General features: G+C 46.8%; 1 protein-coding gene across 1 annotated transcript in view; it reads right to left on the bottom strand.

The window, feature by feature from the left end:
* Nucleotides 1–15,562, bottom strand: part of CRACR2B (calcium release activated channel regulator 2B) — a 56,367-nt gene that overhangs the window by 5,102 nt on the left and 35,703 nt on the right. The window contains exons 12-13 of the mRNA XM_044425949.1: nt 3,956–4,091; nt 1,965–2,046 (exon numbers count right to left, since the gene is read on the bottom strand). Coding sequence (XP_044281884.1) covers nt 1,965–2,046; nt 3,956–4,091 — 218 coding nt within the window. The remainder of the gene's footprint in view (nt 1–1,964; nt 2,047–3,955; nt 4,092–15,562) is intronic.

Here is a 15,562-nt window from a genome sequence, read left to right as displayed (position 1 = left end):
TGCAAGGTCTTACACTTGGGGCATAGGAATGGGCATCGTACGAAAAGGCTAGGAGAGAAGTGGCTGGAGAGCAGCACTTGTGGAAGGGATCTGGTCGACTGCAGGCTAAACATGAGTCAGAGTGTGACGTGACAGTCAAGAGAGCAAAAGCCACCCTTGGATGCATAGCCAGAAGCATGGCTTCTAGACTGAGAGAGGTATTACTGCCACTCTACATGACTCTGGCGCGCCTGCAAATGGAGTATTTTCTTCAGTTTGGGGTTCCACATTACAGGAAGGATATAGTCAGGTTGTAACCAGTGCAGCATAGCGATTGCAGGGAAAGCCATAGGAAGCGAGACTGCGGGAACTGGGTCTTTTCAGCCTGGAGGAGACTCCAAGGGGATCTGTTGGCGACATATAGGTACATGAGGGCGTGTCACACAAGGGTGAGTAGAGACCTGTTCTCCCTTGCGGAGGAGGGCAGTATGCGCTCCAGAGAAGCAAAGCTGAGGGAACCAAGGTTCAGTTTGGATGCCAGGAAGTACTTCCTGACAGTTAGGACCCCAAGGGTGTGGAATGGGCTTCCACGGCAGGTGGTTGAAGCTCCATCAGTGAAGGTGTTCAAGGATAGGCTGGACATGCACATGGTAGGCATGTCATGTGTGGCTGGAGCCAGGGGTCAGACTAGATGGCCCAGGAGACCCTTTCTGACTTGCTCTGTTTCTATGTTTCTACATTCTGTTAATCAACCACAAAGCAGGACTGTGCATAGCTGCAGCAGGGCAGATTTGCAGCTTTTCAGGAGGCCTTTGCCCCATTTGAAGTTTGAGAGCAGATTTCTCTTTCATTTAAATAAAAAAAGAAAGCTGCACAAATGCCCAGAAAATGCAAGAGGTGCTTTGGTGGACAATGATATTGTGTAAAGGGCCTCCAAACCATTCTGTGAGGTTCTGAGGCAGCGCCAGGGCTCCCTCTTCTGGCCACAGACCAGAATATCACCCCATAGTGGTTACAGGACTGGGCCCACAGTCAAACGCAGCCACCTGGGATGTTACGAGCACCACCTGGGAGCTCTGAGGGAAGAGCTACTATATAAGAACCAGCTCTTCCCTTCAGATGTGGCCTCAGTAAGTTGTCAGTGTTTGTGATGGGATATTTAGAAAGCCAAAGCAATACAAAAACAGGAAAATGTGCCTAAAGGAGCCAATCATAATCTGGAACCTGGGGACAGATGCCTTGGTAAGGTGCCAGGTTAAAAGTTTCAGAGAGGGCTTCTCCATCTACACAGAGCATAGACATAGAAACAGAGCAAGTCAGAAGGGGCCTCCCGGGCCATCTAGTCTGACCCCAGGCTGTAGCTGACTCCGCTCGTGACATGACTACCCTGTGCATGTCCAGCCTATCCTTGAACACCCTCACTGTTGGGGCTTCAACCACCTCCTGTGGAAGCCCATTCCACACCCTCAGGGTCCTGACTTCAGGAAGTGCTTCCTGGCATCCACTCTAAATCTTGGTTCCCTGAGCTTTGCTCCATGCATCCTGCCCTCCACTGCAGGGGAAAAATGGTCATGATCCACCTCTGCATGGGACCCCCTCACATACCTGTATGTCGCTAACAAGTCCCCTCCTCTCAAGGCTGGAAAGACCCAGCTCCCTCAGTCTCTCCTCATATGGCTTTCCCTGCAATCCAGCCACCACCCTAGTGGCCCTTCTCTGCACAAGCCAACCCACCCCCATAAGAAAGAGTCAAAATTTGCTATTCATATTTGTATGTAACAGAGTTTTGATCTATATCTTGAAATGCCACTTTAAAAGGGTTACAGAGTCCAGAAAATGTTTGAGTGGACAACTATTGTGCCCTTGTGCTGGTCCACCAGCTCCAAATTCGAAAGAACAACAGGCATTCCGGGCACCAATTCACGCCTGTTCCTCATCTTCAACATCATCATGCACTTTGAACCAAATGCTACGCACAACTTTACCTTTCCTGCCCAGCCGTATCCCAGAGCTGTAACACCACCTGTTTGTGGCCAACCACCAAACGCTTCACGTGGTAATCGATGCCTGCAGGGGCAAGACGACTTGTTTCATTCATTCATTCTCTATCCCATCCATTTTTCCTGTTATGAAGAACCCAAAGCAGCTTACATGGTCCAGCTCCTCTCCGTTTCATCCTCATCACAACAACCCTGTGAGGTGGGTTAGGCTGAGAGACCGTGACCAGCCCAAAAAACCACCCAGGGAGCTTCATGGCCAAGTGCAGACTCGAAGCTGCATCTCCCAAGTCCCAGTCCAGTAGTGTGCTCAGTCCAGTGAGTAAGGTCAGAAATACAGAGAGCCGATCTGATTTGGGCAGGGAGGTCTGATGTCTTTGCAGGCCCAGCCAGTGGGCAGGTCATTGCTCAAGCCTCATTCTCGTAAGTACAACATGGGATTACGGGATCTGCCTTCCCACTACGTTGCTGTGAAGCAGGATGCAGTAAGTAGGATTGTTACTCACAATCAAAAGTGACTGGTGGTCGATGAAAACATTAATGGCACTAAAGCAGGGCGGGTAAAAGGGAGGGACGGGTTTGCAATGGGGTTTGTCAACAATCCTAAGGCTAAACCTCAGGTTTATGGACCAGCTCTGGCCTGCACAGGGTTCCAATCTGACGCTCCAAATTCCACACGTGGCCACATCCGCTTCCCCAGCTGTGCCCCTTTTCTTCCAAATGCAGATTATCTGGCACCTTCCCAGGTTTTGTGCATTTTCCCACCTTCCAAAAGGTCAAAGGGGCTTTCCCAAGGCTGACTTATTGCCTGGAAGAGTATTATGTGACCGGATGCTAATACTTTTGGTAATTTGGCCCATGAGCTTTTTTTTTTAGCCTCTCAGTAGCTCTGACTCCTCACCTTCCTCTAGCCCTAGAGGAGACCCCTTTAGCCTGATTGTGAGCTCCAGTGATCCCACTCAGCTAGCAGTGAGCAAGAACCTCTCTTAGCACGCCTGTTCCAGGGACAACTCAAGAGCAACTGGCATCATGATGCCAAGATGAGCTTAGTGTATGTGATTCCAGAAGTAGAGGATGGCAATCAGAGCAAAAGTCAACTCTGGAAGGCTTTTACAGTGAACATGTGCCTTCAACATTTATACCTAGGTTTTGAAGTACAGAGGAACAGCCAGTAACCTGAAGATAACATGCACAGAACAGGAAGATTGGAAAGAGCATGTGTGAGAGAAGCAGCTTACTCCACCTAGCGCTGCTTAGTCCAGCCTCCTCAATGAGGGCCCGGTTGCGCTCCTGCCGCTGCCCTTGCCATGCCTTCTCGTATCTGATCTTTGCCTGTTCCTGATCTTGCCCTTGCCACTGGCCTTACAAGGCCTCGTGGGGGTCTCCATCCACCTCCGTCACCCTGGCCCTGGTGCTCCAACCAAGAATGCCTCCCACTGACCTCCTGGAGTTGACACCTTTGCTAGAATGTGACTCCCAAGTGCTTTTCTGAAACTGAATTCAGCCCTCAGGTTGTAAGGTGTCCAACATGCTTGATTTATATCGGATGAAATAAAGCCCAATTTGGTTTGGAGAGTGCTTTATTTTGGTCTGTTGATAAAGCTCTTAGGACATCTGGTATCTCACTGCAATCCAAACTGAAAAGCACCATCCTTCCAATGGCCATCCATTTAGTAGGGATTTGGTATCCCTACTAAAGTAAAGGAGGATACTTTTAGATGCCCTCCTTTAAAACACCAAGGCGGAACACGGCTACCATGCTCTATTCTCCATGTCTCTTAAATCATAAAACTGTCATTGTTGTTAAGCTAAGTATAGAATGGAATATTTAAGGGGAAACTCAGGAATGTCAACATTAGCACTGAAGGAGAGATGTGTGGGTCGCAGATATTCCCGTTCTGAGCAGCTCAGGCAAACCACACAAGGCTTTACTTCTCTTATGACTGCTCCTTTTGACACCTTGGAAATCTTTTAGTTACCAATGGTTGGGCTGATACCAGGCAGGAATCTATCGTAGCAGAAGTGATGGATGAAGGAGCTCTTGCCAACTCCAGAGTTTCCAAGAAACACGACTTTGAAGATGTGGATGGGTGACAAGCCAATTGGTCCAGGTATCTAAAATCAGTAGCAAGGAGATAAAGAAGAGTTTCTAAAACTAAGATACAAGCTGTGCTTAAACCTGGAACAAGCAATAGAAACAGTGTGAAACAGGTAAGCGCACGTTGAAGCTTGTCAGACTGGTGAGTTAAGAGTGAGGCCATGCTTGAATGTTATTCCTCCTTTTGATGAAAGATCTGAACTAATCTTCAAGCTCACAGGGGTATGCAGTTTAATCTTGCAGGATCAGGAAGAATCTTCAAATATCAATGGGCTCTCCTGATTTAATAATCACTTCTTCTTGATGAGGTGATGGCCTTCTCTCCTTGGGTTTGACTGAAATGCTTCCCTTTTTCTCAAGATACCCCTTCAGCCTTGGGAAAAGCATCTGCTGCTTTCCGTGTGTGAGTGCCAAAGCCCCAGACTTGAGGGATAGCCGAGGCTCAGAGAAGACGCAGGATGAGCTGGGCATGTCTGCAGCTGCCATAGCACAGGTGAAAAATGCAGCAGGGTGTGCAAACCTGAACTTAAAGCTGACTGCCATGAGCCCGAGGATCCTGAGCAATGGCCCCGGGGAAGCTCCCAGGGACAAGCTAATGGAGCACACCTTGAGAGAAGGCCCTGGGAGGCACGGAGGTGCCCATCCCCAGGCATTTTAAGAAGCCACCAGCAGAGGGGTGGATCCCATGCAGTGTTACTTGACCGTTACGGGTTTTTCGGCACCAGGTAAAGACCTTTTTATTTAAACATCATTTCAATTGTTAAAACATATGATCTGGCCAGGGCAACTTCTTCTTCCTTCTCTTTCTCCTTCTATATTTTTATTTTATACTGATAATTTTAATTTTATATTTGTAAATCAATGTATTTTTGTATTTTTGTATTTAATGGTAATTTATTATGTACTATTGTATTTCAATGTATTTTATCATGTTGTAAGCCGCCCCGAGGTTTCAGCAAGGGGCGGCATAGAAATGTTATAATAATAATAATAATAATAATAAAAAATAATAAAAAAAAGCAACTCAGTAAGTAATAGAGAAATCAACCTGCTTTGCTGGGTATCCCACCACGTCCCATGAGCTGCTGCTTGAGATCAGGCCAGGACACAAAGCAGGGGTGGGCAGCTTGTGGCCTTCCAGGCATTCTGGCATGCAGCGCCCAATTGGCCCTCAGCAGTGACCACTGGCAGGCTGGGATTCATGGGATTTGCAGACCCGTGACACAGCAGAGTCGCATGTTGCCCACTCCTGCACCACAGCCTCAAATTAAGTAAGGTTCCATTCTAAAAGTTAATGAAGAAAGCAGAGCTTGGAAATGCTCTAAGATAGTGAGACTCACCTCAGTTTTATGGCCAAAGGGCTGCCCCCTGGAGGACAAAAGGCAAGCAGCAGGTTCATGTGTAACTTTCTCCCGGTTTGTGCTACTCCTCAGAGCCCTGGGCTTCCCACAGCTTCTTGCTGTTTTTTGCCTCTCTTTAATTTTCCAAGAGGCTGTGCATTCTTCCATGGATGAATTACCTCCTTTTCCCTGCTTCAGATTAATTGTGTTGCTAGGGAAGAATTTGCCACATTTCTTGATCAACTTTTCTAAAGAAATCTCTTCTGGCAGGACATGGTGGACCTTTCTAGGAACCAGGTGCCTGTGCCCAAGGCCCCAAACAGTGGGAAGAAATGTCCAAAAGAGTCAAGGAAATCAACATGAACATTGCGGGTGACCTTATTCAACTTTCTTGTAGCACGAATGAGACCAAAGACCCAACAGCTTTAAATGTGTGGGAAGTGAGGACATATAGTGGACCCCAGAATCCTCAAGGCAGCTTTCTCCCCTCCAGTTGTGCAATACTACAACCCCCATCACCCTCAGCCATTTATGTAGTCTCTCATATTTGGAGGCAGCCACAATGGAAAAAGCCCTTTAAGGCATAGCTGAACCCCTAGCATATACCGAGTTGTAAATTCTTATCCCTTCCCATGGTTGCATTCATGCCCTCATAGGAGCACCAAGAACCATAGCGCTGTGAGAAGGGCTCAAAAAAGCCACCACCCTGACATCAAGCACCTGCATCTACAGAGACCTGGATGGACAAACACAAGATCTGGGCAGGTGTGCACTGGGCCAGCAAAACCTCTGACCATTTGGCTCAACCATCTTGATTACTCGAGTTGCCTGTCTCACTGCACTCGAATCGCATACCGTGCATAATGGCACAGTTGCAAAGGAGGCTGCCTGCAATGTATTGAAGGTGAACGGACTTTGTATGTATGTGAATGGACTTTGAGCAATACTTCATTTATATATGCACTCTGGTGCTAAGCCTGCTCCCTTCTCTCCCTGCAAAAGTGTGCTATTGTGGCAAACGGGAGATGGGTGGAAGCTCAACTTGCCCGCTCCGACTACCCCACCACCATGCACCTCCATTTGACCACGAGTGCAACAACAGTCCCCGGTTCACCAAAGAGAAATCCACTGAGAACGCCTCTTGCCCAACATTAGCTCGGCTGAGGAGGCGAAATGGAGAGAACAGCAAACCCAGCAGACCCTGGTGACCAAGTGATTATGACAGACCAAGCACATGCACGAGACACAACACAACGTACTCCATTCTAACCATTGGACTGGCTTCTCCTCCACTAGGTATTTGCCTATCCCCGAACCCTTCTTCAGCAGGGGCTTTTCTTTCCCAGCAGGGGCCTGAAAAATTAGAGAGAGCTGGTCAGACACTTGCCAAGAAAAGCAGTCCCTTTCTTCGCAACATCTAAGCACTTACTTTGAAAGGACCTCTCAACAGGTGGTCCAGATCAAGCCAGTAGCTTCCTTTACTGCCACTCTGAAGCAAAAGAGATGTTTTGGCTACAATCCTATACACACTTTCCTGGGAGTAATTCCACTGAACCCCATAGAACTTCCTTCCCAGTAGATGTGCACAGGATCGCTCAGTGAAGGTTTTTCAGTTTGGGGAGTGATGTAGGGAAGGCACTTGCAGTATCCGAGGGCAGCACATCCCGCACACGCCTGATAACTGGCTCTCATTTACCTTGCACTGTGATGCTCCTGCCAGCTCTGATCTAGAACCAAAAGGTATCCTGCCCCTCCTGTCCCACTGCAGGAGCCTTCTTACGCACAGTGGATGCTTTGAATTTCAACAACAAATGTATTTGCCATTTTTCATTTTAGTGTATTTTTGGAGATTACATTCTGTTTATTCAAATGCTCCAGCTCAGGGAAGGAGGCTGTACAGACTCGGAGAGTAGCCATTCCTGCGCACCCCATAAATCCCTGAGGTCTGATGAAATGCCAGCAGGTTAGGAAGGTGGCCTTGCTGCTCTCCACAATGCAGTCTTCCTCAGCCTGTGCCAGCCAGATGGGTTGGGCTGCATCTGCTCTAATTTGGTCCAACAGTTCTGGAAGGCACCAGCTTGGGGAAAGCTAGTATAAACTCCTTAAGACCAATCAAAGAGGATAGTGGAGATTCCTCTCAGTAAGTGGGCTTGGAAGCTAAGTCCCCTCCTGGAGGAACCCTGGAAGATAGTGGCTGGATGGGCAACCTCCATGACCGACTTCCAGGTCAAGCCCACTACAGGGCACAGGTTGCCTACCCCAGATATGGAGGGAGGGAGCTAAATCTGCACCCCAGAACTGCAACTGCACACCTGAGGAGGATGTAGGAATTCTCTTTCTTTTTTTACGAGATAAAACAGAGACTCAGAAAATGGCAACGGTGTGTCTTCGTAAGTGGCATCACACACAGTTGTCACAATTGGTAGGTTCTCACAACATTCAGACAAACCACATGGCACTAAATTGGGGTGCCCACCAGATGTTCTGCACCTCAAATCCCATCAACCATGGCCAATAGCCAGGAATCCTGAGAGGTGTAGTCCAAAATAAGTGGAGGGCACCAGGTTGAGAAAGGCTGCACAACGTTGTCCCAATCACAATGGGTGCATCCTCAGGCAAACTTCCAGATTTAAGGCACAAACCAGAAAAGGGAATAAAGCACTCCTATCAAAGCTATGTAGATCACACACAACAGATGAGGTTTAGATGCACAATGATATGCTAAAAGCTGTCTAGGGTGACAGAAAACCTTTGGTCATTACAGAAGATGTAAGGAATAAAAACAGTCTTCAGACAGATATCAGTTGTTATTTTCTTAGCCTTAGGAAACGAAATACACATCTGCTTCTCAAGAAGGTCCAGAGGCCTGTTTTAAACCCCTGGCTGGTTCTCCAAATGATCTGATGATGCACAGTCGTACCAAAGAAACACTCTTCACACCATGGAACTGGCACACAAAGGCAGACAATACCTTCTTGGCTGTTTCTCTGGTTTTCACCAGCTTTTATTGGCTCATTGTAACTTTGACATTTAAACAGATGATAACAAAAAACAAACATTGAGCTGGAAGGGCAGAACACACAAACATGACATATCTGATGAGGATGATTGACAGAGTGCATGACATTTTATGATGGAAATCTAGATCACAAGGTGACATTCCAGTGACCTCAGGATTTCTGCCGTGTTCTGGGGTCACGATGCTTAACGTAAACACATCAGCACTGCATGTAGTGGCACCTGAGAGTGAACCGGGGCTTCCAAATCCATGTTAGCTAGGAAACACACAGCGTTGCTCAATAGTTCCCCTCCCCAGTAATCACAGATATAATAGTTTCTCTGACATTTACTCAATTCTCTGTAAACAAGTGCTTTCTTGAAAATTCTCATTTATAAGTATGTGGGGAAAAACGGTTTGTGTATTTTTAAATCATAGCATTCTTGCTTACCCTGGGGAAAATCATTTTATTTGCAACCTGTGAGCAAGTGGATTTACCACCAGAGGGACAGAGCAGATGGTGCGGAGCAGATTGTATTGCTTACACTGTTTGCAAAGCAAGCCCCTCCACAGTATATGGGGCAATATGGACTTGGTTAATAACTCCGTGGAAACTTAGCTTCCATCTACAACAGGGCCAGCCATTTGCAGCCATCCAAATGCTAACAGACAGCAACCTCCATCAGCCAGCATAGCTGGTGGTGCAGCTCACCCACCCGATTTGCAGCACTGAGCCCACAAAATGTCTGGGCTCACATGACATGAGAATCCATGATGAGCGACTGTGTCATGCTTACTCAGAGGGCTTCTCACCGCAAGCCACTTTGATAACCCGTGGCTTGTATTATGGGATTCGATATCCACAATGGGCGGGCATGTTTCCCGAAGACGGCTGACTGACACCGTCCCGGCTACTGGGAAGCTGCAAGTGAACCACTCAGCGAGCGCTGCTCATCTCCTTTCCACTCCTGCTGACCTTGTCTGGGCCACTGCAAGTGACAGCCACCCCACTGACGCCCAAGTGGCACGGTGGAACGACCACCACTGGCCTGGCGTCCCCAGCACCAATCATGAGCCCGTTTTTGGCTCACTGTCCCTTTTACATCCCCCCCGCACACCCGAAACTGCTTTTTGAAATCTCTGAAACCACAGATTCTTGAAAGTGTGCAAGTAGCATGGTGGAGGATTGCCACTGGTTTAACATCCTTAAAAACACAAAATAAAAAGTGCACAAATACCTTAGATATAAAAAAAAATAGCTAGCCTTGCAAAAAGTAGGGGTTCAAAATGGGAAGCCTCACCTGGACAATGCGCTGGGATGTGCCTGCTGTGGACATCGACTGAGCAAGCCTGCAAATAAACTACTTTGCATTCCCTTGACAGCTGTCGAAAGGGGAGTTGTCAATTCAAAGCAAAGCCATTCTTTGCTCACCAAAGGAGATGAGGAGCAGATCACCACTTCCTGGCAAGTTCCTCTAGTCTTGTTGGTTGGATGTGACTGTTCTTGGTGTTCTGCACCTTAATTATATTATGATTACATAAAGCTTTTATAGGCTGGCACAATATACCACATTTGGTTCCTGTCTACCCTTCCCTAAGACACTTCCTGGGAGGATCGAAAAGTGCAAGCCACCCCATTTTCAGGTGCACATAGTTTGGCAGCTGTGAAAACTCAAGTTTTCTTTTAAAATGGGATTTTTGCCAGGGCTAATCAGGATTTTTTGTGGGGAGGGGACAGGGCTATTTACACACACACACACACACAATTTTTGTTAAAAACTTGTTTCCTTCATCACTTCACCACTTCCTTCAATAGCTGAAACATACAAAGAAATTGAGCAGACGATACTATACCTATTGGACATCCATAAGTGCACACATGCAAAAAACTACACTGAGCAACAGAGTTATGAATAGAGTTGGACAAGGTTCAGGGGGTGGGAACAGCACTTGTTCCCCATTGCACTTTTCTGAGGCTCCAGCAAAACAAAACCCAAAATGGTGAACAAAAAGGATCAGTGATCTGAGTGGAGAGGGAGAGACAAGATGGGGTCTGCCGTGAAGCACACTGGACAGCCAGCATTGATTTTATGTATTCACATCTTCTGGGCTACACGATCAATTTACCTGCTGCATTTGCACAAGCTGCAGCTTCCGAACAGTCTTCCAGGGCAATCCCACATCAAGCATATTGCAGTAATCAGGCAGCAGCTGCCAGAACGTAGACAAGGAAAACTGGGTTACCCCTGCCAGACAGGGGTACAAGCTGGGCTTCCACCAAAGCTGGTGGAAGGCCATCTGAATCTCACAGGGGGGTAGCTGCAGAACTCCCAAACTACGACTCTTCTCCTTGAATGAGAGCAGCCCCATTCGAAACCGGATGAACCACATCCTCCCACAAGCCTGTTGCCTGCCTTTTTTGGAAAAGAGAGGCTGCACCCTGTGAATGAAGTACGGCTGCAGCCAGTGGAGCTTACTCTTAGGTTAATGAGCACAGAATTGCAATCCTGAGAGAGGGCACAGTGCTAGGGAAGGTTACATTGTCCTCTCCCAGTGCTGTGGCTCTGATCCAGCGTGCCCCCCTCCCCATGATTTAAATATAGAGTGAGAGAGAGAGGAGACCAAGACTCCCCAACCCCAGTATTTCATCCGCTCTGTGCCTTGCATTTACAGCATCTCATTCAAGGCATCAGCCATAAGAAAAATGCGTCATTGCACCTGTTTCATCTACCTAAAAAGGTTGAGGTCTCCAGTGCTGACAATTTATGCAAAGGGGTCAATAGCCCTGACTTATTCCAACGAAAGTAATATTCTACTATTGGAAGGTTTCACTTTACACTTTGAAGCAGACTTCGAAATCTATCCTGCAGCACTGGCAAATTTGCATAAGCCTGCAGACAAGAACAACTCAGGCACCTCCCAGAGAACAAGAATGCAGACTCAGTAAGCCAAATATTCCTGCCACCTGATTGGTCCATCATTACATCACAGTGAAGAGAGACTGGAACTGGCTGGGTGCCAAGACTTTAGCTAAGAAGCAGCACAGATGCAATCCACTGGCAACAAAAGCATCAGCCTAGGAAGCCCCATCAAATTCTTTAAACCAAACATCTCACCAGATCTACATCAGGATGATGTGCCTCAAAGATTCTATAAAAATTACCCAGTAAAAATGGTTTTCCCTCCCACCCCTAAGCCTCCAGTGTTGAACTAAATGAGTAATCTGAGAGGATGCCACACAAGCACTCGTCAAATGAACTCCCAAGTTCTCTTCCCTTGTGCCAAGTCGGGAAAAGCTTTCCTGCTCGTGCATGGGCACCTCTAGAGCCCTCTCAGCATACAAAGGCCTCAATCCAGCTCCAGTCATGCAGGAGAAGTCTGTGATTAGGTCTCCCCTCCAGGGACATCAAAAGACATCCAAGCCAGTTCAGTGGTTCAGGTGAGCATCATACCATGAAGGTGCACAGCTGCATCTCCCTTGTTAGATGAAAATGTGAGCACCTGCTTCCACCTCTGGACAGCCTTTGCTGGATTGGAGCACTAGCGTGCCTACTGTAGTCCGCACTGAGAGCCATTCTGGGAATGCAATAGCCTGAAGATGAACCTCAGGTAGGCCTCAAAGCCCAGCCTATTGTTACCACCTGCTTTGAGAAACACACAAACATAGATTCAACAAACTGAGATATGTAAGCATTTTACTCTTGGTGAAAAGCAAAGGATAAATACAGTGTCTGTCACCCAGAGGTTTGCAGACAGTGGCTTTCGCAAGTCACAGGCTTGTTGCTGGATCGGCACACTTCTTTACTTCCACATTCCCTGCCTGGAGCTGTTGCTAGCTGCTGTTGCTGCAAGCAGCCTTCTGGAAGTAATGAACTTTTTTGCAGTCAGTATGAGGCAAAGGCATACCTTGTGCTGCCCTCTAGTGTACTGTACTTGTAAATGTTCACTCCAGAAAAGCAAAGATTCTTACTATGTATGGGTGACACTAGCAAGTAATAAAAGTGGGCATATGTTGGCAGTAACAGAATGCAATGATGTTTTCCCTTAGGAAAAAACAGAACCTTATTTCCTTCAATTCAGTCCCTCTAGCAGAGCTATAGTGGATGCAACTCAATACAAAACTGATGTTAAAAAAGGGCAAAGGGATAAACATGCAAATAAAAAGCCTGACTTTGCCTATAAGCTGTAGAGTCAACATTTCAATTTAAGAAGGATATACTAATCCAACCACATAAGGATACATGCAAGCACAGTTGTTTTATTTTGTGCGTTATATCATTTTATAATCAGAATGGTTGTATGGAGTTCCAGAACTTACATATATGGGTATGGCATTCCCAGACCTGAATCCCACCTTCATCTTTTTTTTGACCTGGCATGTCACATACATGCTGTGCAGGCAGTGGCAGAACCTCCACATTATGGAGGTTTAACATCAGCAGAACCTCCACATTATGAATATTTACTTTTCCGAGAAGATCGGAACAACAAAAGTCAACCATGTACCTTTCCTGGAGACCAAATTCCCTTTGAGAAGAGAGATTACGGAATGTTACAGGGACAATACAGAAGCTGTTTTACATGAAGAAAGGGGGCAGGTGAGCTTCCCATTTCTCTCCCGCTGCCCAGCTTCCAACAGCGCCCTTGCAGGACACATTATGAACTACGTTTAAAGTGATCCCCCCACTTGGAGTTTTAAAATGTACACTGTGATACAGCATGAAAGAGATGTTCTTAGGAAAAGAAATGAAAACTCAAGTGGCAGCAGGCAACTCATGGCACAGTTCACTGGGCTGCAACCAAAGCAGATTGAAAGTCCCATTTAATCTGCTTTTCATACTACGTTTAATAGGAATGTGGCTTTTAAAGTATCTGTAGCAGCCAACAATGCTCCAAATGCACATGAACTGTACTGGCCAAGTCAGCAGAGGAACCAGTGACCGTGAAGTAACACAAAGGATGTTGTGGCACCTTAAAGCAGGGGTAGACAATCCAGTTTTAGATTATAACTCCCATGATCCCCACTCACTCACTCGTCATGCTGGGTGGTGCTTATGGGGGCTGTACTCTGAAGCATGTGGACAGCCACAGGTTGGCTTCTGCTGCCTTGAGAGAAGACACTGCCATGTACTCTTCTATGCTAAAGCCGGCCTCCATCAGATTCATCAAGGCTGCAATCTACCCTCACTTACCTAGGAGTAAGATCCACTGAGCACTGTAGGCCTACTTTCAAGTAAACATGCACTGTAAAGCGGTGACAGGCACCCACCCACCCGGGCTGAGGTATACCCACTCTGGTCATCCTGATTTTTCACCTTTTTAAATTCATTTCTTGCTCTTGGATACTTTAGCTGTGGGTATCCACAAGGTTTTTGCTGCTATGGACTAAAATAGCCATGATTCTCATTTATCAAAGTACCTACAACATGATATCCAGCAGGGGAATTCAGGGAACCATGGTACCTCCTGGAGACAGCATGGCTTAAAGGATACACATACATGCACGGTAGGCTTGTATCTTGCTGGAAATGTTAAAATCAGGTAAAGGTCGATTCTCAGTGCATGTATCACTTATTAAAAAAAGAATATACCCCACCAATCCAAAGATGAAGCCAACTTCCAACAGAAACTATGCAAAAACTGCAGCACAACAAAAAATAAAGAGAAAATAAATTATAATGAGCTGACTGCAGAAGAAGTCATCTCTCCATTTTAGGAACATCAGTGGAACTTGAGCTGAACCTGCCTAATTTAAGTCGCACTGCTTGCAGTTAAGTTAACATGCAGCTCTGGGTGCAACCCGAGAGAACTAACAGCAGTACTGATGCAATGCCAGAAGGCCTGCTAAGCAACAACTGCACTTTCGATTTTGCATACTCTCTGAAGAAAAAAAACTGTAGAAGCAGTCCTGCTGTGAACCCCGTGAAATCAGGCCAAAGACATATCCAGTCCAACATCCTGCTGGCCAGTGAGAGACCTGTGGCAGCTTGCCCTAACAGGCTGTCGCCCAGGTGTGGTAAATGGCAGCTCCCAGGATGCCCAGCCAACATCACAGTCCATATGTGGGCCGGAAATGGTGCAAGTGGCTGTCCAGCACATCTGGAGGGCACCAGGCTGGGAAAGCTCCAAGGGAAGCCCATATGGAGGACACAAGGGCAAATGCCCTGTCATGCTGTAGCTCCCCAGGGACTGCCATTCAGAGGCAGGACACCTCTGACCCTGGAGGCAGGATGCAGCCATCAAAACTAGAGGCCATGCAGTGCAGCCACCGGGCCACTGACTAGCAGCTACTGAAGTGACAGAACCATCATCTCAGGTCAGTGGATGGTGAACGCTCTGCTTCCTTCCAAAGATGCATTCCCCATGGCATGGACATCTGAAGCTGAAAGGATTCCCACAGAACACAGCTGGGCTCCCACTAAATTGGGGGAGGAGGAAATGGAATACAACATGGTTGCCAGATACCTCCAAGACTGCTTTCATTCTATACTGTCTCTGGTTCATTTTATACTGTCTCTGCAAAGCAACAGAGTGGGCAAGAAGTGGCACTGTCAAAATGTTTGTTGGATGTTCCTATTTGGGAATGCTTTACAGAAACTCCCAGGTACGTGATTGTATTAATCCCTTGTTTCTAGATGTGCTTTGATTCACCACTTTTTTTGGCAGAAACCTTGATGGCCAGATGATTCTTGCCCTGGACGACTGTGATCCCCTGGAAACATGGCAATTGCCAAACGCATTACATGCAATATATACAAAGGAGGGGTCACACATCCATGCCACCCATTTGTGTGGAGATGTATTCACAGGCCTGGTAAACACAAAGATGAACAGTAGTACATTCAGACATACAAATGATCACATAATCACACAGACAGACCAAAACATTACAACAGAAACATCGCTCTCCTGCTACACAAAAACATACCTAGCAGCTTCACTAAATCCTTGTTCAAGTTTCAGAAGAATTCCTTGTTGCACAACGTAACAGACCAGAGCTGTTACCAACAAACTTTTCTTCTTTATCCTTCATTCCTGCCCCTTGTTCACGAACAGGCAAGTCAGCAGCAAGAGAAATTCCTTCAGTGGAAATGCAGGAGCCTTCATTTGGCTTCACTTCACATTTTGGTTATGTCCTCACAGCGGAATT

Source organism: Varanus komodoensis, unplaced genomic scaffold, assembly GCF_004798865.1.
Source record: "Varanus komodoensis strain SLA01 unplaced genomic scaffold, ASM479886v1 scaffold16, whole genome shotgun sequence".
Lineage (NCBI taxonomy): Eukaryota > Metazoa > Chordata > Lepidosauria > Squamata > Varanidae > Varanus > Varanus komodoensis.
This window is presented reverse-complemented; position numbering and strand designations above follow the sequence as displayed.